Genomic DNA, 26,512 nt, shown 5'->3' on the forward strand with positions numbered 1-26,512 from the left:
CCTGCAACCGTTCAATCCATCGAGGAAAAGTTTTTAAAAGTTGAAAACCTCGAAAATCAACCTGGAAGAGGACGCAAACGAAAGACTACGGCGCGTCAAGATCGATCTTTGATCAAAAGATTTGAAATTAATCCAAGATCTTCAACAACAGCAGCAGCAAAAGAGTTGGAGGAGAGTTTTGGATTGTCTCTCACACCGCAAACAATTAGAAATCGCTTGCATGAACCGAATTTACATAGACGAACACCACGCAACAAGCCATATATAAGCCCAATCAATAGAAAGAAGCGGCTCGAATGGACAAAAAAGTATGTGGATAAGCCACAAGAGTTCTGGGACTCAGTCATTTGGTCTGACGAGTCGAAATTCAATTTATTTGGCTCTGATGGAGCTGTAAAGATATGGAGGAAGCCAGGAGAAGAGCTTCAATTGAAGTGTTTGAATGCCACAGTTAAACACGTTGGCGGTAATATTATGGTCTGGGTATGTATGGCAGCGAGCGGAGTCGGGAAATTGGCATTGATTTATATAAATATTATATTTATATATAATATTTATATAAATCAATTCTGCAAGATAATTTAAGTTCATCTGCAGAAATTGTCGGGTTGAAAGATAATTTTATATTTCAACACGACAATGATCCTAAGCATACGGCTCGTTCGGCCGTCGAATATTTAAAAGTTTCAGGGTTCAAAATGCTTGAATGGGTTGCTCAATCACCAGACTTAAACCCAATTGAGCATCTTTGGGCTCACGTCGAGAAAAAATTAAAAGATCGGCGAATTTCGAAGAAAGCCGATCTGAAAAACTTAATTTCGAGTTTTTGGTCGGAAATCGGGTCAGATATCACCAGAAACTTGGTAAATTCAATGCGTAGATGTTGTTTAGCCGTCATTCAATCAAATGGTGGACCTACGCGTTATTAATTTTATATTAATTTTCTTTATTTTTAATTTAATTTAGTTTTTTAAATTATGCATGTTTAATTTTTTTGCCTTGGTTTTTTGATTTTTTATTTCTTTTGTAATTTTTCATAACTTATATTATTATTTTGTAATTTTTTAGTTCCTTTTTTGATAAATTCATATATAAATTTTAATTATTTAATATAAAAATCATAAATTTTAAATTAATTTAGTTTAAATTCAGTTTTAAAAAGTTTTTACTATGGTGCATGATTAATTTTTTTGCTCACTGTAGATCCTAATGTAAATAATTTCATTTTTATTGCTTGAGTTTTGATTTTAACAACAATGTTACTAAATATTGTCCTTGAGTATATATATATATATATATATATATATATATATATATATATATATATATATATATATATATATATATATATATATAATATATATATATATATATATATATATATATATATATATATATATATATATATATATATAGTTCTATAGATTGTTGCATTTGGGAGTACAGAAGGAGACAAATGATTCTTATGCCAACAAATACGTCACTTTTAATTATTTTTGGCTTTCGTCCAACATTTGCGTGTTGTCAGAAAGTTAAAACCATTGATTTAATTACAAATTAATCGTTTCTTAAAAAAACCACAAAAGCACAAATTTAATTGACCAGAATGTTTTTAAAAACTTCTGAATGTTTTTAAAAACTTCTGAATATTTTTAAAAACTTCTGAATGTTTTTAAAAACTTCTGAATGTTTTTAAAAACTTCTGAATGTTTTTAAAAACTTCTGAATGTTTTTAAAACATTCTGAATGTTTTTAGTAATATAAACAATGTTTCTATTTCTATTTTTTTTAATAAAATGTTTTTATTTTTATTTTTTTTACTGTAAATCATGCACAGAGTGTTACTACATCGACTATCTTATAGCCTGACTGGCAAGGGAGTGCTGCTACATCGACTGAGGTTTGGTTGGTGCAGGCAGTCTATTAAGTAACAAAAAAAAAATTCTGGTCTTGCATTTTAATTTTTACTTTTTGTCAACAAAACTTTCTGACAACCAGTTAGGAGTTATATATATATATATATATATATATATATATATATATATATATATATATATATATATATATATATATATATATATATATATATATATATATATATATATATATGTATATATATATATATATATACAAACATACATAAATAGTAATATTTTTGTTTCAAATGTAGCTTTGAAAATAGTTAGCCTTTAATTTACTTTAAACTATATTTAGCCTTTAAACTACTTCCAGAATTAGCAACTAGTTTACTATAAGTAGTGGGTAAATAGTTTACCATAAGTACTATTTGCACTTATTTATTTATCATTAAGGTTTAATATAAATGATTTAGGCATAAGTTGCCTGTCAACCTGGTTATATATAAATTTAACAATGACAGAAAAAAAAGTTTGTACATATTTGTACAAACCTCAGGAATTTTTTTTGAGTTTAAATACATGACCACGAGTATTATATCGGGTATCAATTTCAAATAGACTTCTAATACATATATTATTTTTGCACCATTTAAAGATGTTAATTAGTTCTTCACATATTAGTCTGTATTTCATAGTTGTCATATTTAATTCCAACCATCCTTGTTTATAAGAAAAATCATATAAGCCTTTAATTCGTTTTGAAGCTCTTTTTAATACAGCTTCTATTTGCTGTTTATCTTTAGCTGCAGGTTAAAAATTGATCTCCAGTATTTTTTGAAGGATTATAAATCTGAATTAGGTGAAAATGTTTTTTCTATTTTACATATGATTTGTGTTGCTTTGTTAGCTTGAATAGAAGTGTGTTTTGAAAATAATAAATTTGACTCAATGTGAAGACCTGAATCTGTTTTGTATTTTGTTTTAATGTTTACTCAAATTTTGTTCTGAATTATACATAGTATAAGTGTGGGATTTGTTGTTGTGTCATAAGTGTAGTACAGAGCATTTATCAATATTAAATTTCATTCCCTATTTTTGCAACCATACAACAAGAACATCAAAATTGAATGGAAGATTTTTGTATCATCAACAAAAAGTGCGGCTTTTGATTTGATTAATTTTGATTTGAAACCCAGTTTGAATAAGTGCCATTTGCAACAACTCTTTGCCTAAGACTATCCAAAAAGTTTGTATTGATCCATTTATACTATAAGCTACAGGTTCGAATAAGAAATTTGTGTGGAACCTTGTCAAAGGCTCTTTCAAAATCTAGTTAAATGGTATCAATTGAAATATTGTAATGATAGTGTCCCATAATCAATTGTATTTAGAAGGTTAGTTAAGCAGGAATAACCAGCATGAAATCCATGTTGGCACAGACTTAAGAAGTTTTTGTTAATTAGGTGTGTCATAAGTTTTTGTATAAAATTTTCGTATAAAATTTGTAAAAAAAAATTGTATAAAAATTTTTATTGAGATTATATTGATAAGTCTTTAATTAATTGCTTTTAAACTGCCTTTTTAAATATGTGTGAAATTGTTGCATCTTTCCATATTTGTGGTATTGAACAACATTTAAGCACTGTTAAAACTAGTGGATAGATGTTTAGACATTTGAAAGCTAATTTTCTTAAATATTAGAATGTAATTCTTCATAGCCTTTTAGGTTTAAGAGGCATGTTTCAATATTTTCTGGACTTAAATCAATATTATTTAAAAATAGATACTCATTTTTATGTGTTAGATCAAATGGTGGTATCACTATTTTTATTTTATTTTTCGACTTGAAAAAGAATTAACGAAATAACTGATGAATAGTTGAACGTTATCTTGATTAAAAGTTGCAACAAGTTGTAGCAGATGTCTGGGAATGTCTCTTTGTTTTTCTTTTTAATTTGACATGAGTAAAATGCTTTTGGATTTTAGGCCTTTCATCATTTCTGTTCATTCATTACTTGAGAGTCAATCTATTTTAAGCATTTTATTTTTTTAAAGTAAGATTTTGGTATATTTTTGTTGGTACTAGTTTTAAGTTTATTGAAAAAGATACTCCATAGTTGATCTGAGTTAAATGTTGGATAGAGATTAATATTTGCGAGGTCTTCATTAATTTTATCATAGTTTCTTTTTGTGGATAAATGTTTGTATAATTTAGTGTTAAATTTTCACTAGATTTAATTGATAAAGTATAGTAGTTGATGATGATTTTTACCTATGGATACTAGATTTGTTCAAAAGGAAATCTTGCTTTTATCAAATGTAATTATGAGGTCAATTATTGATGGCTTTTGTTTTTTTCTAATGTGTCTTGCTTCTGAAATATGGTGGGTTAAAAAAGAATTGCAGAGATTTTCAATAAATTTATTTGATTTAGAAACATTTAAAATAGGTTGTTTTGGATTATATCAGCTGATATCGTGATAGTAAAATCTCAAATAATTAGAATGTTTGAATATTTGTCAGAAAGTTAAGAAATGTGCTGATTTATGCAGTGGTTGTTTTCATTGTTACTGTTTGTTGATCTGTAATATGGGCCTAATTTCTCAACTTCACCAATTTATACATAACACAATAAAGATGACTTTAGTGTTTTATGTATAAATATTGCTAAACCTCTACATGAATTATTGCTGTGGTGTAGATTCTGTTACAAAAATAATTTCGGGTTTTAATATATATATTTAAAATACATACATGTGCTTTAGTATGGTAAACTACTTATAAGTATTAATTTATGGAGTCAAATCTGATTGGTGAGTAAGTTAGTAAGTATTTTATTTAATAAACTACTTACTTGAATAAAATACTTTATTAGTAAACTACTAATAAGTATTTTATTTAGTAAATCAAGCATTGGTCATGGTTACAGCAATTTAAAATATTGTTGTAGGGCTTAGTTGTTTTTTTAATGTTTTTAGTTCAGTTTTTAAATGGTTGCTAAGTCTTTAAATGACATAATAACACATTGTTGTAACAAATAACACATTGTTGATAAATAGTTGTAACACACTTATAAATATTAGTAAATATGTAATAACACATTGTATTAATAGGGTTATTTTACAAAAAGAGCAAATTAAATAATTTATCAGTGTTTTTAACTGTGTTTTATTAATGATTAGGGCTTGTGTTTCATATTATATTATTTTCAGATGAATTTTAGCATTGTTGTTAAAGAACAACTTTGCAAAATACATTTTTTAACAAAAAAATTTTAAATTTTAAATATTTAATTTATATAGTTGTTCTTTAATTAAATCTGCTTTAGATATTATTTATATAACCAGTGCTTTTTTTCACTTAGTAAAATAATAAAATAATAAATTGATAATGCTGCAGCCAATTAAATACAGCCGTGGTTTTCTTCAAATCATTGATCAGCTAAGGCTACCATTGGAAGTTGTTTATATTGACATTGTTTCAGTGGAAGATGGTTATTATGCTATTAAGGACATGAAAGTCAGAGGTCATTTTTAATATCTCCTAATTATTTAATTGTTTATCATTTTAACTAATGTAACTTGAATAACAATATAATGAATATATATATATATATATATATATATATATATATATATATATATATATATATATAAACAGGGCTCGAATTAACGTAAAAAAATCTAATAGCAATTTTTTTGTTGCTCATAACCCCTCCTCCACTCTCGCTGGAGGGGAGGGGGCATTATTTATTTTAACTTATTTATAATAACATATATAATAATTCTCATTTTTGCATAAGATGTCATAACATTTACGTTCAGCAGTTGTAAAGTAGCTTTAGTTATAATTTACATTATTACTATTATTATATTGCGTTAAATCTAACGGCTGTATTTTTGTAAAATCAATGAACTTGATATAATCTTCTTTTAATTAATTTTTTTGTTTTCTATTTTATTTACATATTTTAAACTGTTTAAAACAACTAGAATATTTAATTTTCTATAAATTTTAACGGTAAAAAAAATTATTTAAAACTCTAACAAATCAATCTATAAATTTGAAACAGTTATAAAAAACTATTTAAAATGACGAAAACATTATCGTGATAAAATGTTAAAACTTAACTTTTTCACGAAAACCCACACAATCACAAACAAGAATGATAATTAAATTCTTATTAAGTAAGTTTTCTTATCTAAGTAACCTTATCAAATTCCTATGATATTTCTATCTATTGCTTTTTCATTCAATGTATTTTTTAATAAAAGTTAGCGTTCACTTTTTTCATTCAATAAAATAAAGCGAAAGAAAAAAATGTGTCTAAATAATAGAATCTTTTACGATCTAATTTTTTTTTTTGATTGCTAACAGAAAAAGTATTAGATCGTAATCGTAAATATTTTGATCGTTTTGTAATCATTTCACTAGTTTAATGCTTAGAATATTAAATTTTCTTCCTCGCTTTCACTTTCTTCCAAATCCGATATTGTAACTGTCGCTAGATCAATGTCTGTTTTTCCTGACTTTCTTTTTCTTTTTTCCAGATAACGATGAAAATTTGCTGACAATCGTCTAACTTTATCATTATACCATTCGTCCATAGCAGTATCAGGTTCAAATTTGTCAATCCCAGGACCTTCTTCACTTATCCAAAGTAGAGATTCTAAAAGATCTTGTCTAAGACAACTTCTCCAGTCATTTTTTACGCGATTCAAACATGAAAATATTCATTCTACTTTCGCATTTGTAAAAGGACAAATTAAAAATAGTTCAAAAATATCAAGAATATTTCGGCATTCTTTGACCAAATTTGATTTGGAAAAAACAATTTCCCAAATTTTCAAATAATGCTCATTTTGATTGTTACATATGATGGGAAACATGTATGCTTTTAAAATGATCCACTCATGAAGTATATTATTCAAATCACATCCTACACCAATTAAAAATTCAGAAAAATGTTCAACAACTTCACCGATAGCTTTATTGCCAAAAGTTCCATCATTCATATTTAATGGCCAGTTATAAACGTCAAATAAAGCTACCAAATGTATAAACAATGGTGATTTTTGGAGAGATTGAAAACGGCCTTCCATACATATGGTAATATTTGCAATAATTAGCTTGTACTGGTCAAAAACATGGCTATTAACTTCGGTATATTGAGAAAGTGCAATATTTTGATAACATTGCTTTGAATCAATTGTCTCAATATCTTTAGACAGTTTTTTATAATGGGTCATAACACTTGTATCATCAAGCAAATTGTCTAGCAAATTTTCTAGAAGAATTTGCAGCTTGGCCATTGTCCATGTAAATTCTTGAACTCTTCTTATAGCTTTTACTGGATCATGAATATTGTTCTGAAAACTTAAACTCAGACGCTGAAGAGGAGATAAAACATCAAGATATATTGATAAATGAATACGCACAGACGCATTTTTCCATCACTTTAAAAAACCCTTTAACTCTGCTCTCTTTGCTACCTGGGAGTCTGTTATAGCCAATGATTCGTTATGTGTCATAAACACACCATAATTTTCTAAAACAATTTTCATTGCTTTATACTTGTGATCAATCCACCAAGTTCCGCATGCTTTTGTTGGTTTCGGAACGCTATTACCCCAAGCTTCGGCTAATCCTTGTAGTTCTTGGTAGCGCTTTGGTGACTTTTGATACATGTGATAAAGTTGTAAAAGTAGTTCGTCAACAGTTTTGAAGGCAGATAAATTTTCAAACGCATCTTTTAAAGCAAGTTCAAGTCAATGGTTAAAACAGTGTACAACTTCCAGCCAAGGAGAACCTTCCTTTAGTAATGCGCCTAAACCAGCATAAGCTCCTAGATTAACGCTAGCTCCATCAAGATTTACACCCAATAGATGTTTATAAGAATTGGTAATACCAACTCTTGTAAAAGCGTCTGTTATACATTTTTTCAGGCCAACAACATTAGAATTCTCTGCCGTTTCAATAGATAAGAATTCTACTTTTGGACTTCCGTCTTTTAAATAAAGAATGTAAATCAATTCCTGTTCGGATACAGCTGAATCTGTGCTTCCATCACAGAGAACACAGTAAAATCTACAATTTTTTAAACATTCAGTTAATTTGTTTTTAATTAGGGTGCCAATGTAATCTGTAAATATTGCAGCTGCACGGTCAGTGCCATAAAAATTTCCTAAATTGTAACCTTATTCTTCTTTTCTAATGCAATCAAATAAGGGTAATCTGTGAATGGACGCTCTCGTTTTGCCAAGTAATACACAATATTAAACTTTTTCCGTAACGAGTCAGCGTCTTTTACGGCCATTTTATGTAAACCATGCCCGATCGGAGTATTATGAATAACATGGTTAGATAATGAAACTGAACCTAATATTGTTTGTTGATGAATTCACGTGGCCTCTTTATGTTGCGCACAGTGAATCTTTTTTTATTGATATTGTTCCTGGTTTGATCCAGGTCATGGAAAACAATTTTGTTTGACTTATCCGTTTTTCAAATTGTTTACATAAACTGCATCTTAATCTTATAACTTCATTTCCATTAAATCGCATTCTAACTCGCAATTAAAATGTTTTTCCACACTTTTTAACTGTAGATAATCTGCATCTGTGGTCCTTATTTGCATCCATTTATTGCTATTAATTTAAAATTAGCAAGAATACTAACAAACTTTAAAGTTTTTTTTTAATAACTATTTAGAGTCTATATTGCCTTCCACTATTCTTCGCAAAATAAACTTATAAAAATATCATTAAATTTGTTCATAATGAATGAGCTAAATTGGAATAAAGCCCTTGAGAATTCGAGTTAAGAAAGTGACTTTTCAATCAATTAACTTTTATTTCTTTTTTCAATCAAAATCTTTTATTTCTTGATTCGAATAGGTATTTAATCGTTTGTTTTTTATAAATTTTTCCTTCCTTAAACATTTGGCCTTTTTCCTGCATTTGAACATTTTTGCAAATTGATTTTCTAAAACTTTTATTTTTCTTTCTTTTACTTTATGCTCCGCTTTAAAAAAAAAATTATCGTTACAGAAGTCACTGCAGTTTTATACTGTAAAAGAACACTAAATATTCGCAAATAGAGTATCAATCTTCTAAAATAAAAAAGAATAATCACGAAAAAAAGAAAGATCGCAAAAAAAATATTTTAAGAAAAAACTAATCGCAAAGGTGCGAAAAGTAATCGCGATACGCTTAATTCGAGCCCTGATATATATATATATATATACACACACACTTCTAGTCGGTGCTTACAAGACATGTTTATTTTGTTCCCATTTTGTTTTGTTTTTCCTTTTTCCATACTATTTTTATCATGAATATAATTATTTTTTAATTTTTATCATATTTTTATTTTTATTTATACATATTTAAATTTATTTTTTTATTATAAAAATATGTTTTTTATTTTTATTTTTGTTATCTTTATTTATTTATTATATATTATATTTCATTTTTATTTTCATATATTTACAAAAATGGTTAATTACAGTAATATAACCATATTTAAACCTTGCCATAACCCTAACCCTAAGCCTGACCTTAATGCTGACACAAACCAAACCCTCAGTTAGTGTAGCAGCACTCTGCTGCGAGTCAGGCTATTTGATAACCTATATATGTACTTTTTGTTCTCTTTAAAAGTTGCTACGGGGACATTTTTTATTAAAAAAACGATGCTTATGGGGACAAAAAATTAACGGGTACACTAAAATGTCCCTGATAATGCTAATGTCCCGGTTAGTGTTTTTTTGTAAAGTCTGTCCCTGTAAGTGATATTATAGGTGTATATATATATATATGTATATATATATATATATATATATATATATATATATATATATATATATATATATGTATATATATATGTATATATATATATATGTATATATATATGTATATATATATATATATATATAAATAGTTATAATATATATATACATATATATATATTTATATATATATATATAAATAGTTATATATATATATATATAGTTATAATGTATATATAACTTTATATATTTATATATACATTTATTTATATATGTATATATATACATTATAACTATATATATTATAACTATTTATATATATATATATATATATATATATATATATATATATATATATATATATATATATATATATATGTATGTATATATATATGTATATATATATATATATATTTATTTATATATGTATATATATATATATATATATATATATGTATATATATATATATGTATATATATATATATATATATATATATATATATATATATATATATATATATATATATATATATATATATATATATATATATATATATATATATATATATATATTAGGGTGGTCCTTATTTTCAAAAATTCATATTTTTTCAAAATTATTTGTTATTTTGTTCAGTTACACCAAAACATTAAAAATACAAAATTTCAGCTCAATCCGATAATAGTGACACGTGCCGCATTGGCCTTAAAGTTTCATGCATCTGACTGTCTAACATGCTATGACGATGCTATGCCCAACTAACTACCAAGTGCATTCTGAATTCGCTACAAGCGTAACTACAAGTCTCTACAAGTCAGTTTTGTTTTTACATATTATTTGTTCAATGCTACATTCGTTTTAGTTTCGTACATGAAGTGCATAAGAAAAGACGTGCTATATAAGTAATTGATAAAAGTGCTAAAATGTCCACTTTTCGGAAAAATATTTATCTAGTTGGAGTGATGAAAAATCAAATCTGCGGTAGTAAATTACCATGTAAACGAGTTTTGAGTATACTTTTTTATAACATGAGAGTGGTAAATTTAAATCTTAATGACAGCAGTGCTTTAGTTATTGATGAAGTGGTCGTTTTTTGGAAAAAAGCAAGAATCCCAGTTCAAAACCGTTCAAACTGTATTTCGAAATTAAAATCTTTGTACGATAATGTCAGAAATTTAGAAAAATCTAAAAATAGAGATACTGAATGGCAGAGAGAAAAAGAAAATGATTTTAAAGAAGATTTAGACAACCTTTTCGATATTGCCACCTTAAATGCGTTAAATGAGATTAAAATTGTCGAAGATAGACAATTTTTAATTAAGCAAATGGAGAAAGGTAGAGTAGGTTGTATGTTGGGAGTAGATATCAAATTATTACATAAGGAAAAGCGGAAAGAAGGAAATCTTCTTTTTTTTTCAACTCTGCACAGCTGCAGAGTTGAAAAAAAAAGGAGATTTGTTGGAAAATTCTAGTTGTTCGATTGCATATTTTGAAATGGAAGATAAAGAAAACGAAGATTCACAGAAAAAAGTGATAAATCAAGACAACAGTGAAGATGACACATATTTAATATCGGAATCTGAACAGGGTCCATCTTCAAACAAGAGAGGACGAAAGACGTTAATGACACCTTGCCTGGTCGCTGCCTTGGACAAATGTAAAGTGAGTGACAGGGATGCAATGCATATTATTTCTGCCGTCCTAGATGCTCTTTATATAGATATCACCGAGTTCGTTCTCAATAGATTGTCTATCAAAAGAAATAGAGAGATTTTGCGGAAAATAAAATATTCATCAATAAAATCGGTAGGAAATGATGCAAATTTTATTGAAGTGCATTGGGATTCCAAATTATTGCCTGATATCACAAAAAATGAGAAAATTGATCGGCTTCCTGTGATCGCGGTTGGTTTAGATTTTGAACAATTATTAGGAGTACCTGGAATTGCATCATCAGGAGGATCGGATGTTTGCTCTGCTGTGTTCCATATCACTGATGAATGGAATTTAACCGAAAAAATTCAAGCCTTTTGTTTTGATACTACAGCATCAAACACTGGACGTATAAAAGGAGTTGCAGTTCTGCTTCAACAAAGGTTAGGGCGAGATATTTTGTGGCTTCCATGCTGGAAGATTATTGATCGAATGAAATTTTTACCAGCGATGAAGCCGTAGAATATTGATAAAATGAAATTATACCAGCGATGAAGCCGTTTATAATGCACTGAAAGATGTAGCGCCCCAAATTATTTATTTTGTGAAACAGAAACTTGCAGAAGAACAACCACGCGATGACTACAAAGAGTTTTTGCAATTGACGCTTATTTTTTTGGGAGATAAAACAAATGTGAGTTTTAGGGCCCCCGGTGCATATCATTTAGCGAGATGGATGTCTAAAGCGATTTATTGTTTAAAACTTTTTTTATTTCGCGATTAAATGAAAATGAGAAAGGATAATTCAAAACTGAATGCAGAAATTTGCGTTTTCATTGTATACTGTTATGTAGAGGCCTGGTTTTCAGCAACAAATACTACAGGAGCTCCTCTAAATGATATATTTTTTGAGAAAATTGGTTAAATTTAAAAGTATTAATGAAAACATTGCAACCATTGCAATAACAAAATTTTTAAACCATTTATGGTATCTAAGTGAAGAGTGTGCTGCCATGGCAATATTTGATGATAGAATTGAGAGAGTTGAAAAAATTAGAATGGCTCAAAAAAATATGGAATGTGCAAGTAAAAACATAGAGACTGTGAATGAAAAAGAAGAAGAAAATGAAGAGACAGAAGTCATTGAGAAAAAACTATCGTTGCAAATCTGAGATGTCCAAAATTTTGTTCAAAAAGATCTACTAACTGAGTTATTGTCCGCCAATTCACTTCAGTTATTTAAACGATTCGGTATTTGTGTTAAATTTCTTCTGGACGATCCACTGAATTGGGAAAACAGAAAGATTATCGCACAGGAAAAAATGTCATTTCAACCTTAAAATGTACAAATGATATTGCAGAAAGAGGAGTGAAGTTGATTGAGGATTACAATGAAAAAATGACGAAAAATTAGCATCAAAAACAATTTTTGATACAGGTATATATAAACAAATTTAATTTTTTGTTATTTTTTTCTTGAACACATTCTATAGGCTAGGTTTAGAAAATACATTCAATATTATTTTTATTTTATTCAGGTTGTTCAGGAGTACCGGAGAGAGTTCCCAGTCGCCACAAAAGGAGGCTTACTTTAATCCAAAATATGTATCTGAAGTGGATGTATCATTTCAATAAATAAAAAATATAGTTTTAGGATAAACTATATCTTTATTTTACGTTTTCATTTTAATTAGTATGTTTTTATACTAAAATTAAAAAAAAAATGTGTAATTTTATGTTTACAGTCGAGCGTACATTGTCGTTCTTAAAGGTAACTGTCTTACATTGAATCTCACAACTTCAGCGTCGATGCGGCACGTGTTAATATTAACCGATTGAGCTGAAATTTGGTATATTTTCATGTCTTATATAAAGGTACATTCTGGCAAATAATTTCAAAACAATTCAAAAAGAAAAATTTTTCCTTATAAATAAGGACCACCCTTATATATATATATATATATATATATATATATATATATATATATATATATATATATATATATATATATATATATATATCAGAGGTTATTCAAAGAAAAAAATTTGGGCAATGAAATCAGCCAAAATGTTTTTCGCAAATAGCTCCCCTTATTCTGTAAAAAAGTAATACTATCAAACCCATTATTTAGAGATGGAATGTTAGACTTTAGTTAATGATGATGATCATTATTATGATAATGATGATGATAATCATCAACTTCGAAAAAATGATAACCAGAACAAGAGTGTAGATCAATCAAGATCCGTTAGTGAAAATATTGAGGATATTATATCTGACATTACTATAATCACAAGGAGAGAGTGGTACTTCATCAGAATTAATTTAAATATATCAGACCCTTTAACTTAGCCTGTTAAAATCAACAACAAACAGCAGATGTTTTTGGTAGAAAAGTCATCAAAAGTATTAAAGATATCCATTGTAAAAGAAATTCCTAAGAGAGATGTTTCAGTGGCATTTTTTTATTGAAAATAAAAAATGGTGAAAAGGAATTAAGAAGTTAACTTTTACATTCTAATTTGACACGAAAATTTTCTGCTTCTGTTGTTGTTTTATTTTCATCAATAAAAATATGTTTAACTTCATGTGGAGCTACTGATTATGCAGAAACATACAGGAATATGGTTATTTGAACATGAATCTTCAAAGGAACATCTTGAATCAGCATATAAATAGATAATTCTAGAATTTAACATTAAATATAGAACAGTAATAGACCATTTCAATGAAGATGTGTTCAATAAAGAAAAGAAGACTTTTGGAGGCAGCAACAAAAAACTCTTTGAGTAATTGAATTTCTGATTTTGTTCCAGAACTAAAAGTGCATTTAAACTCAATTACTGAAATACATATTTTTCTGTGAAAATTTAAAACAAAATCATCTTACAACTAGTTTCTTACAACTAGTTTCTTACAACATCTTACAACGAGTTTTACATATAATAGTAAGATAGTAATATTAAATCATCAAAATACTTTCCCCTAATAATAGATTCTACACCAGATTTTTGCAAAAAAAAAAAAAAAACAGTTGTCCATCATTATTTGGTATGTTAAAATAGCGGACCAAAAGCATTAAAATTTAAATAGTTCAAGAAAGTTTTTAGGCTTTGTAAATATAATGTCACCAACCAGATCAAAGTTTGCTAACATACTTATAGAGGAATTAGAGTTATTAGGAATCAAAGTTGCTGATTGCAGAGGTCAGTCATATGACAATGCAAGCAATATGAAAAGTGATAATAAGTGAGTGAAAAGTTGAATTTTAGAAGTCAACAACAAAAACAATAGTATACACCATCTGGTGGGCGCAACATCAATTTAGTTATAAATGATAGTGTTAAAAACACTAAAAAAGTCAGAATTCTTTCATTACATTAAATAATTTATATAAAATCTTAGCTGCATCAACAAAGCAATGGTCTATTCAAGTATAAAATTGAAAAGTTAAACTAAAGATACCAAGCAATACTTGATGGAAATACCCATTACCGTTTATTGTGAACGATCATTTGAAAACGAAACTTAATTAAAAATTATCTAGGGTTTACAATTTCACCAAAAAAATTTTCAGGATTAGCAATGTTGTCAATAGAAAATGCAACCACAAGAACAATTGATTACAATGATAAAATGGATAAATTTGCAAGCAATAGGGCTAGGAAAGTTGATTTATAATTTCTTTGTATAACTTTTTTTTTAATAAAACTCAATAAAAATGAATTCCATAAATTAAAAAAATTTTTTACTAGGGCCCCAAAAAGTTACATCATGGCTCTGATGGTGATGATCATATTGATCATGATGTTTATATATAAATGTACATGCATATATATATATATATACACACACACACATGCATATATATATATATACACACATGTATATATGTAAATATACGCATATATATGTATATATACATATATATATATATATATCAAGCCTTCCTGGGAAGTGCGTGTGGTTGCACCCTTGTACGTCCATGCTTAAAGTAATTTTTCTAGACAACTTGATCACGTTTTTATATAGTAAGCATTTTAGGAATTCGTGGCAAAATAAAGCTATAATAAATTACAGAATAATACAGTAATACTTGATGAAAAGAGTTGAAAACTATACGAAAGAGAAAATCTAAATAAAATAAGCTAAAAAAAATATAATAATAAAAAACAAAAATTGTTGTCAAAAAAATAATATACCTAAATACTTACTGTTTTTGTTTTCTTATTTTTAAAGCGTTCGTTATTTTCCACTACCAAAATTGATACAAGTCGAAGAAAAAAGTAGATAAGAATATAACGAAAATAAAAATATTTTTTGATATACAATTTTTTCGCGACTTTCTTTAGTCAGTGTATAGAGAAAATTTTTTAATTGCATTAGAAACACCGACAATTTTTAAATTTATTTTTCAGATGTCTTTGCTAAACTTTACTGTTTTTATCGATGTACAGGAAAGCGAGAAAACTAGTTGCTATTTGTGAAAATTTTATTTTTTTTTCAACAAGTTTTTTATGTAAAATATGAAACGATGCTGCAAAATTTTGTGGGTTAATGCATTGTTAATTTACTGAACTTTCTTAACAAAATTTTTAGGAGCCTATTTAAAACTTTTTTTTAAGTTTTTAAATACATTTTTTTAAACAGCAATTGTTATGTTCATTATCTCTAGTGATTGATATTATCATTGGAAATTGGGCAATATAAAAGAAACAATTTCAGACATGCATCAAGTGTGGTAAATACATTTATTAAAGAAACTATGTTATTCTTTTATTTAACTTATTCCATCATTAACAAAATTTATTAATCAAATAATATTGTTTACAAATAAATAACAATTTATTTTATTATTTTCCTATTATATAAGTATTGAAAAAAAAACGACAAATATAGCAAAAACTTTTTTTAAAGCGAAAAGCCATTAAAACGAATAAATGTAAGAAAAAAAATTAACAAAATTTCTAATAGTTCCAGCATACATAGCAAATTAGTTTCTTAATTATATGGACTAAAAACAACTCTTAAAAAAGAATACAAAAGTTGTATAAAAATTTTATAAAATTTTTTTTTTTTATTTACTTTTTTTATTTATTAAATTTTCTAGTTTATTTAATTAAACTTAATATTTCGTTACAATTTTGGTTCTTTTTTTAAGGATTGCTTTTTTTTCTAAGTATGTAAGTTTAGCTTTTTGCCGCGAATTATTGAAATGCTTTACAAGTTAAAAGATGCAAACTGCCGTGGTCAGTTAGTCTAAAAAAATTACCTTAGGCATGACCGTACAAGGTGTGCGTCTGCACGTGCTTTCTGGGAAGGCTTGATATATGTATATATACATATATATATATATATATTTATATATACATATATACATTTATATATACATATTTATATATATATATATGTATATATACATATATGTATGTATATATATGTATATATACATATATATATTTATATATACATATATATATATATATTTATATACACATATATATATATGTATATATACATATATATATATATACATATATATATATATATATACATATATATATATATGTATATATACATATATATATGTATATATACATAGATATATATATACGATATATATACTTATATATAAGCGCTGCATATATATATATATATATATACATATATATATATATATATATATATATATATATATAATATATATATATATATATATATATATATATATATATATAGCCAACGAATAACTATTTTTAAATATATTTTGATATAATAATGCATTAACAATATTTTGCTGACCTATTGTGGTCAGTGTCATCAGGTAATAATAAAAAATGTTACATAATAACATAAAACAAACCAATAAAATTATTATAATAATGATGCTAGTTAAATTTTTGCCAAGGTCTTAGGATTTAGCTAATCAAAGTTACCACAGCATGTTCTAGAACTCAACCATTTTTGATTTATACAAGCTCTTTGGTGTTCTGCACTTCTTGAAATGATTTTTTTTTTGGTCTCACCAGTATATATATATTTCCGCATTAGCATTTAAATTTCCAGATTTGAGTTTGGAAGTAGTTTTGTTTTGTTGTAGTATAATATGTTATTTAAATTGGAAGCTGAAGTAAATATAACTTCTCTTCAGAGTTTTGGACCAATAATAGTTATCCAAGATAGTTTTACAAACTGTTTATCTAATTGATTGGATGTAGTATTTTTTGAAACACGGTCTAAATAGTTGAGATAACAAGTGTTCAAATATAACCAAACAAAAATATCTCTCACAAGAAATCGATTTCCTTATAAATAAATCAAAAATAGTCGAGTTCAGGAGCCACAGAACATTCTAGAACATACCATGGTAACTTTGATATCCTAAGAAATTGGCAGTCATTCCAGAAAAGGATAAGAAAAATTAGAGAATCCCTGAAGATTAACAAAGCAAGAGTTTGATATTAGATAGGTATTGGGCAAGGTGTTCTAAATTGAGATGATGGAGATAAGGTTAAAACAAAAACTTGGGGACCCATTTGACAAAAATTTAACTAACATCATTATTATATTATTTAATTGGTTTTTATATTTGACACTTTTTAATATCTTCTTTTTAAGCGGTTTGTTTTATTTTATTTTGTAACATTTTTTATTATTACCTGATGACGCTGACCACAATAGATCAGCGAAATATCGTTAACATATTATAATTTCAAAATATATTTAAAAATAATTATAAGCTGCCTTTTTATTGAAACCAACTTACATATTATATATATATATATATATATATATATATATATATATATATATATATATATATATATATATATATATATATATATATATATATATATATATATATATATATATATATATATATATATATATATATAGGGTGTTAACCAGGAATAAATTTAATATAGTGTTTTGACAAAATTGTGAATTTGTCAAAATATTTCTCAATCATCTGCCCATCCCCCCATCCTTCCCTGAGATTTAAATGTGTTCCGGGAATGCGTTAGTCCTTCTCTTATATTTTTTCTTTCTCTACTCCACATCAGCGCTGCATATATTGATTGGAAAGCAAAAATGAAATAAAATACCGTCTAACATTTATTGAAGATGAATATGAAATCAAAACAAAATTAAGAGTGGTTTTGCAACGACACTTTTTATAATTAATATTGTTTATCTCTGTACATAAATTGCATAGCAAAATAAAGTTACAATTACAAAGTCTGAGCAAAAACAACAACAAATGTCGTTTAATTACAAAAGAATATCGATCGAAAGTGATTGAACACTATCGTGGTAATGAAGAATACCAATAAATATTTTTCATTCATAGTCATAAAATGTTATTATGACTATGGTTCATTCAAACATTTAAATTTGCTTTAATGTTTTAAATTCAAGCAAGCAGTGAATTCAGTTTTCTTGTTTTTTAAATGTGGTTACTTTATTTCTTGCTAACTTTTTATATAATATTTGCTGTTGTTGGAATGCATTGCGAAGATTTATTTGCAAATTTTGCAAAATGAATTTTAGAAGCAAGTTGCTGAGAAAATCCCTAAAATTGCTTGGAAAATTCAATTCTCAAGTAGTTTATTCCAAGAGACAATTTCGCAGTTATGCGATCACATAGTTATATAAATAACGCCAATTTTTATTCCAAGTTTTACACAATAATGAAATAAAAATTTCTTATGTTATTTTTCTATTAGTTTTTAATAATTAATTTTCAATAACTTTTAGAATTATTATTAAACTTTAATTTGTTGGACTTTATTTGGAAAATGGGATTTCTTCAACTTTAAATTAGGAATTTTAATTTTATGAGCATTTGGGAATACTGCATTTAACGAGGCCCCACAAGGCTAGTTTACACTAGCCCTATATATATATATATATATATATATATATATATATATATATATATATATATATATATATATATACAGTAAACTCCCAGTTATTCGAACCTCCAAGAAAAACAAGAATTTACTTTGAATAACAGAAAGTTCGAATAATTGAAAATCTTAGTTAAAATTTTTTCAATAAAAATTATAAATAATTTTAAGTTACATTTTAACAGTAGTAGAAAGTAAAAAAGAAGAAAAACTTTGGAATAAGATGGCATTTAAATCTTTACCTTCTAAAAAAAAACAATCTAAAATAAAGAAATAAAATATTTAAAATTTTTCGAAAAAATCGTCCATTTTCAATTGCTTTTTTGGCTCTAAAGAATGTTTATCAAACATCTTTGATACTAGGTTTAGTGATTGTTGGATTTCGACGCCGTTATTTTCAAAAAGAGGCCAACATTCAATTAACTCTATTGCACGTGCAACCTCTGATAATATTGGCTTTAAGGGAGGCAAATCCTTCGAATCTTCGTCTATCTCAGCACAATCCTCATCTATCCTCAGCACAATTGTTGATTAAAATGGAATCCAAAATTTCTCAATCTGTGATAGCGATTGCTTTGCTTGTAAAAATATCAAAATCTATGTTTACGTAATCTTCAACAGCATAATCTTTCTCTACTAAGCCACCTGATCTAAGCTCTTTGACGTTTTCTTCAAGCAATTCAAAATGATCTTCTTCACCATTTATACTTGCAACCGGAATTTCCTTTGAGATGTCTGCCTTTCTAAAACAATTTATTACAGTGTTAGTCGATACAGCATCCCATGACTTGACCAACATGCTCATAGCTTCAAGAATGTTGATATTTGGGGTCGTTTTACCAGCATCGATGTATTTTATCTGATGCCTCACAACATTCTTGCGATAAAAAGTCTTCAATGCCCTTATGACTCCTTGGTCCATTGGTTGAGTTTTGGAGGTTGTGTTTGGTGGTAAAAATACTAATTGAATTGCTTTGAGATTTTCAACATTAGGATGAGCTGGGCAGATATCTATGATTAGTGCAACTTTTCTACCCTCAGGACTCTAAAATCTTTTCTCAATCAGTAAAGATTTTAGAGTCCATCCAGGAATTATTTTGGAACTTGTACTGACAAAGTAGGCTTTTGACACCTTTGAAACATCATGGTTTTTCTGCTTTTCCGATTATAAGCATAGGCAGCTTTTCACTAACCCCATTTCCTGCTGCTAAGCCTGTTAAACGAACTTTGCACATGATCTTTCCTCGCCAGAAATAGTTCGAAAAACAACATTATGTCTATTTTTCCACCAATCAAGCCACCCTTCAAAAGTCTTAAAATCCGCAATGTTGAACTCTTTTGCAAAACCTAAAGCTTTTTCTCTAATGATGTGTCCACCAATCGGTACATTTCGTTCATGTGCACTCATAAACCATTTATATACAGCTTTATCAATGGAATCATGCTTTCCCAAACTTAAATTTTGTCTCTTTGCTCCAAATTGACCTGAGAGCAAGTATGAGACTTGCTAATTATGTTTTTTTTATGCGTAATCCAGTAAGTTATAGTGTTTTGAAAAACACTGAACTTTTTTGGAACATTTTTTTTAATTAGTCCTTTTTCTAAATCTTTAAGAGTAAGATATTTTTCTTTGATTGTCAGAACTGTTTTCTTTTGTTTAGATACCATGTTGAAACTTCTACCGCACTACTTTGCAATGTCTTTGATTTTTTAATTATATTTTAATAACATTATTTTATTAGTAAAAAATTGAGTAAAAAATTGTTTCGAATAACCAAAATTTCGAATAACTACGTGTTCGAATAACTGATGGGTATTTGCATGGGTTTGTTAAGGAAAATTTACGGGGAATTAAAATTTCTTCGAATAAGCAGGAGATTCGAATAAGTGCCAGTTCCAATAACCGGGAGTTTACTGTATATATATATATATATGTATATATATATATATATATATATATATATATATATATATATATATATATATATAGAGAGAGAGAGAGAGAGAGAGAGAGAGAGAGAGAGAGAGAGAGAGAGAGAGGAGAGAGAGGGAGAGAGAGAGAGAGAGAGAGAGAGAGAGGGGAGAGAGAGAGGGGGAGAGAGAGGAGAGAGAGAGTCATTGGAATTAGGGTTAGCATTTGGCAATGACCTGACCTTAAAGTATATTAGGTAGGCAAAAAATTGCCAAACTTGTTTCTATGTTTTAAGGTTAAAACCTTTTTGTAAAACTTTTTTTGCTGACCTGATGCTAACCTCTAACAGTTTAAGGTTAGCAATAAATTACCAACCTTAAAATTTTTCTCTATATTTTTAATGGCTGTTTTTTTTTTTTGCTTATATTTGATATATTCTTAATTTTAAACATATATATATATATATATATATATATATATATATATATATATATATATATATATACATACATATATATATAATATACATACATATATATATATATATACATATATATATATATATATATATATTATAATATATATATATATATATATATATATATATATGTTTGAACTTCAGAAGATATCAAATAATATCAACAACAACAACAAAAAAAAACAGCCCTATTTAAAAGTAAATTTCTTAGCTCTCTTCTTTGAATCTTGTCAAAACTCTCTTTTTAAAAGTTTAATTTTGTTGACATTTTTATGTCAATGCCACCAATACAATGATGTGTAAAACTTTTAATCTCTCAGTGACTTTATGAAGCTGATTTCTTATATAGGAATTACATTTTTTTTACACATGCATGCGTTTAAGAAGTACCTGCTTTTTTACATACGTGGTTACAACCTTACTCTGAACAATACATTATAAATTGTCTAAAAGTTTGTTAAGTTTTTGAATTAATTATTTATTATTTATCAGATGATAAAAGTTGTTTTTCTTTTCCAACAATCTACTTGATGTGATAAGCTGATCTGTTTCTTGATTTTTTGTTTTTTTTGTTTTATGCATTTTATTTAATTAAAATATAGTTATATTCATAAAAGTTTTTAAATCTTTCTTTGTAGAACAAAGCACTAAATACTAATTATTTCCTAATAGGTCTTAAGCAAATTGTTAGATATGGTTACACAGTTAAATATAAACAAAAATTTGAAAAAGTACCTTTAGGTAAACCATTTATTTTTTGCCATATTGCATGGATTTATCAGATTGCATTGATTGTATTTTATGGTTACAGAATTTTTAAAACAATAAGAACTAGAATGTTACCTAAAAATTTAATAAACCAAGTTTCTCAGATGTTCGAAGTTCTGTTTTTGGAGGGGAGATTTTCTTTTCATTTTGCTGGCAGGAAAAGACCTTAGAAAATATGTTTAGTTATTGATATCATTGTATGTATTACCCTTGCTTGTTTCATATAAAAGCAAATCACACCAGTTTTGTGGACTTAGCATTTTTGATTCCAGTTAAAGCAAATAAAATATCAAATTAAAAAGTTTTTGCAACAGCAATGAAAACTGTAAAGAAACTTGCATGACAGATCTAATGAAAAAAAGTTTATGAAACACTACTTACATCAAATCACAAAACACATGAAATCAGAGAAATTCCGATAAAATCTATGGTTGTTTCAGATTGGCCATGCCATTTCCAATCCATTAGATGATGTGCTTTATTTTTTGTATGAAATATTTAAATTAAAATCAATGTCTACTAACTTATTAATCATGAGGTTATCCTGCATCAAATTCTGCTTTTAACAATTCAAGATCATTATTACATAATGGATGGGCCTTTATTGGAAATTTACTTAATATTTATTTTTTCTGCCTACAAGAATTTTCGCTCATCTTTTTTTGAAAACGAGAATGCAAATGTTTCCTAGTCATCTATAATTCCGTTGAATTGTTTAGTTATTATTATTATTTTTTTTCATTTATTTATTTTAGGTGCCCCAAGAACTTCCTTAAGGTCTTATTACAGAGTACCGCGGAAGAGCATTTGAAAGGAAGTTCACGCCTCCTTCCTTGCCGATGTAATAAAACTTGCCCAGAGGTGGCGTTGAACAATGGATCTCAAGCTTCTGACGTAAGCGCGCTAACCACTGCGCTACGGCTGCTCAATTTTTTAATCTTCCTCTAAATCTTACCCAAATAAAGAATAGTTATTGTCATTTATATGCTTTTTCACTGCTTCTAATGATATTCTTGATTTCTTAAAACAATTTATAAAGGTTTTGGTATAGAATGCAAATACATGCTTTTGTTAGCGTAAACTTAGCAGTTAAAATAGAAAACTTTAGCATCATGTTTTTTTTCCAAGGCAAGAATCTGCTTTTTCATTGTGAGTTAGCGATGTTTAGCTTTAAAAGATTGAATTTTTCTTGATATATAGGTTAGGTGATTAAGGTTATCAGAGCAAATGTCTTTTAATAAAGTAATATTTCTTTCCTAAAAATATAAACATTAGGTCATATTCTTTAATTTACTCCTGGAATAATTCTGCCAACATCCAATTTTTGGATTGGGTTCAATAGCAACAAGGGATGTTTTATGCACCATTGAAAAATTTAGGAGACTTTGATTTTTTAATTACAAACATTAATAGTCATCTTCCTTTAACATTACTTGCAGCCATCCTACAGATAAAAAATGTATAATTACTTTGATATGTAACACCAACTTCTTTGCATGTTTCCAGAATTTCCAATTCTTAAAAGTATTTTATTTTTTTATAGCAATTAAAGAAAAATGCTGTGAACAAATCATATATTGCAAAGTTGTTAATCCTAAAGGTTGGATAAAATAAAATCAGAAGTTAATTTACTTTTTCTTAGATTTGTCTAAAGTAAAAATCCATCTGAAGCTTAAAAATTAGATTTATTTTAGACTTGTCTAGCCATCCATATAAAGATTGAAAACTATGAAACAACTTATTTTTAAAAAAATTAAGCTTTTTTTTTTACCAGCAAACCACTAATTGGGACATTTTCCACTCTCGTTGGTTTGAACTATTTTTATTACAGCTTTGTTGACTTGATAATATGTATCAAACTTTACCTGTTTAGCCAAATTTCTTTAAAGAAATTTTTTTGTTTTTCTCCTAAAAAAAGAAAAACAAATAAAGAGGTTTTCAAAGTTTCTAGAGTCTAAAACAAGTAATAATACATAACTATTCAAAAATCAACTAAATTAAATTCACTTTAAGAGTTTATTTTATGACTTTTATCAATAAAATTTTCCAAGGAGTTTTTTCAAAGAAGTTATTATGATAAATATCAAACTTTTATCAGTTAACTTTTATCAAAAATGTATTTTCCGAGCAAATCATTTTAAATCGCTTCATATTTTATTATTATTATTTTTTAAATTTTTTTTGTGGTAGATTTGATATTCTTATAAATTTCTTCACAAGAAAGATTTCCCCTTTGAAATTTAATTAAAATGTGAATAACTGACCCTGATTATAAATTTGAAAGTAGCTAAAAGTTTTACATTGAAAATTTTTTTTGTATTTTAATTGGTATTATTTTACTCAAAAGGTAGGGTTCCTTGTAACAGTCTGAACTCTAATAAAAGGATTCTAGTAAGTCTTCTGCAATTTTTTGGATACCGAAAAGTTGCAGAAGAAAAATAATTAAAATAATTTTTAATTTTTTGCTAAATTAAAATATATTTTTATTCTTTTTAACATTTTTTAGGTGCTCCTGCTATAGCTATTGTTGCAGCATTATCATTGGCTGTTGAAATTTGGGGTAAACATTTTGAAAGTACTGCAGATGTTAAAGATTTTGTGCATAGTAGCTTAGATACTTTAGTCAAAGCTCGCCCTACAGCTGTAAATATTTTTAGAGCAGCAAGTGATATAAAACGATTTACCGATTCTCTCTATGTAAATTTTGTTTCTGTCAGTGATATTGTTGAAAATGTGGTTGCTTTCATAGAAAATTTAAAAGAAGATGACGTTAAATGTAATATAGCAATCGGTGATCATGGTGCAAAACACATTTGTGATAATGTTGGATTATCTGAATTTGTTGTTTTGACACATTGCAACACAGGCTCACTGGCTACAGTGGGTTATGGAACTGCATTAGGTGTAGTTCGTTCACTGCATAAAAAAAAAGTTTTAGAACATGTGCTTTGTACTGAGACAAGGCCTTTTAATCAAGGTTCGCGTCTAACAGCTTTTGAGTTAAGTCATGACAATATTGATGCCACACTGATTGTTGATAGTGCAGTTGCTTTTGCAATGAAACAAAAAAATATTTCTGTAGTTGTAGTTGGAGCCGACCGTATTGCAATTAATGGTGATACTGCCAATAAAATTGGTACCTATCAGATTGCAATATTAGCCAAGTTTTTTAATATACCCTTTTATGTTGCTGCGCCAACGACATCAATTTGTAGAAATGCTAAAGATGGGCAAAGTATAATGATCGAAGAGCGAAACACTGAAGAAATTACACATTTCCAGGGTAAAAGAATAGCCGCCGAAGGTGTAAGTTGTTGGAATCCCGCTTTTGATATCACTCCAGCGGAGCTTATTACGGGGGGAATCATAACAGAGTATGGTGTGTTTAAACCAGTAGATCTTAATGCTGAGATGAATAAATTAAAATAAAAAAATTAATAGGTTAACGTAAATGAGAAGACTAAATATCTCCTGTTTGAAATAATATATACTTGCTAATACTGAGAATATTTTACTTAACTGAGAATAATTGTTTCAAAACAAAAAAATTTGTTTAAATTTAATTTTTTGATAAATATTTTTGCTTTGTTATTACAAATCGTAATAATGTCATTTATCTTAGGCTTTAAGTTTATTTTAAAATGCATTTTTTTTTTTTATACAGTTTTGAATATTTTAGTTATTAAAGTTCGATAGAAATATCGAAATGTAATTTTAAAGCAAAAATAAAAAGTTTTAATAGTTTATAGTTTTAATAGTTAATAATATTTTTTTAATAATATTTTTATTATTATTATTATTATTTAATAGTTACAAAATAATATTTTTTTAATAATATTTTTAACTAAATAATATTTTTATTATTATTGTTAATATTTAATAGTTACAATATAATATTTTTATTATTATTTAATAGTTACAGTATAATATTTTTTTAATAATATTTTTAACTAAAATAATATTTTTATTATTATTAACTTTTAATAGTTACAATATAATATTTTTATTATTATTATTTAATAGTTACAATATAATATTTTTAACTAAAATAATATTTTTATCAATTATTATTTAATAATTACAATATAATTTTTTTTAATAATATTTTTAACTAAAATTTTTTATAAACTCTTACCAATT

General features: G+C 26.8%; 1 protein-coding gene across 1 annotated transcript; it reads left to right on the forward strand.

Annotated features, from left to right (window-relative positions):
* Positions 1-5,215: 5,215 nt before the first annotated feature.
* LOC105845558 (methylthioribose-1-phosphate isomerase) lies at positions 5,216-26,015 on the forward strand. Its single transcript, XM_065788262.1, has 2 exons — positions 5,216-5,385; positions 24,879-26,015. The coding sequence occupies exons 1-2, from the start codon at positions 5,250-5,252 to the stop codon at positions 25,799-25,801; spliced, it is 1,059 nt and encodes a 352-aa protein (XP_065644334.1). The 5' UTR covers positions 5,216-5,249; the 3' UTR covers positions 25,802-26,015.
* Positions 26,016-26,512: the final 497 nt, after the last annotated feature.

The sequence above is a fragment of the Hydra vulgaris genome, chromosome 01, assembly GCF_038396675.1.
Source record: "Hydra vulgaris chromosome 01, alternate assembly HydraT2T_AEP".
NCBI lineage: Eukaryota > Metazoa > Cnidaria > Hydrozoa > Anthoathecata > Hydridae > Hydra > Hydra vulgaris.

Coding starts and splice junctions, on each gene's coding strand:
- LOC105845558 (XM_065788262.1), top strand. CDS start 5,250: ATGCTGCAGCCAATTAAATACAGCCGTGGTTTTCTTCAAATCATTGAT. Junction 5,386..24,878: donor TAAGGACATGAAAGTCAGAG/GTCATTTTTAAT, acceptor AACATTTTTTAG/GTGCTCCTGCTATAGCTATT.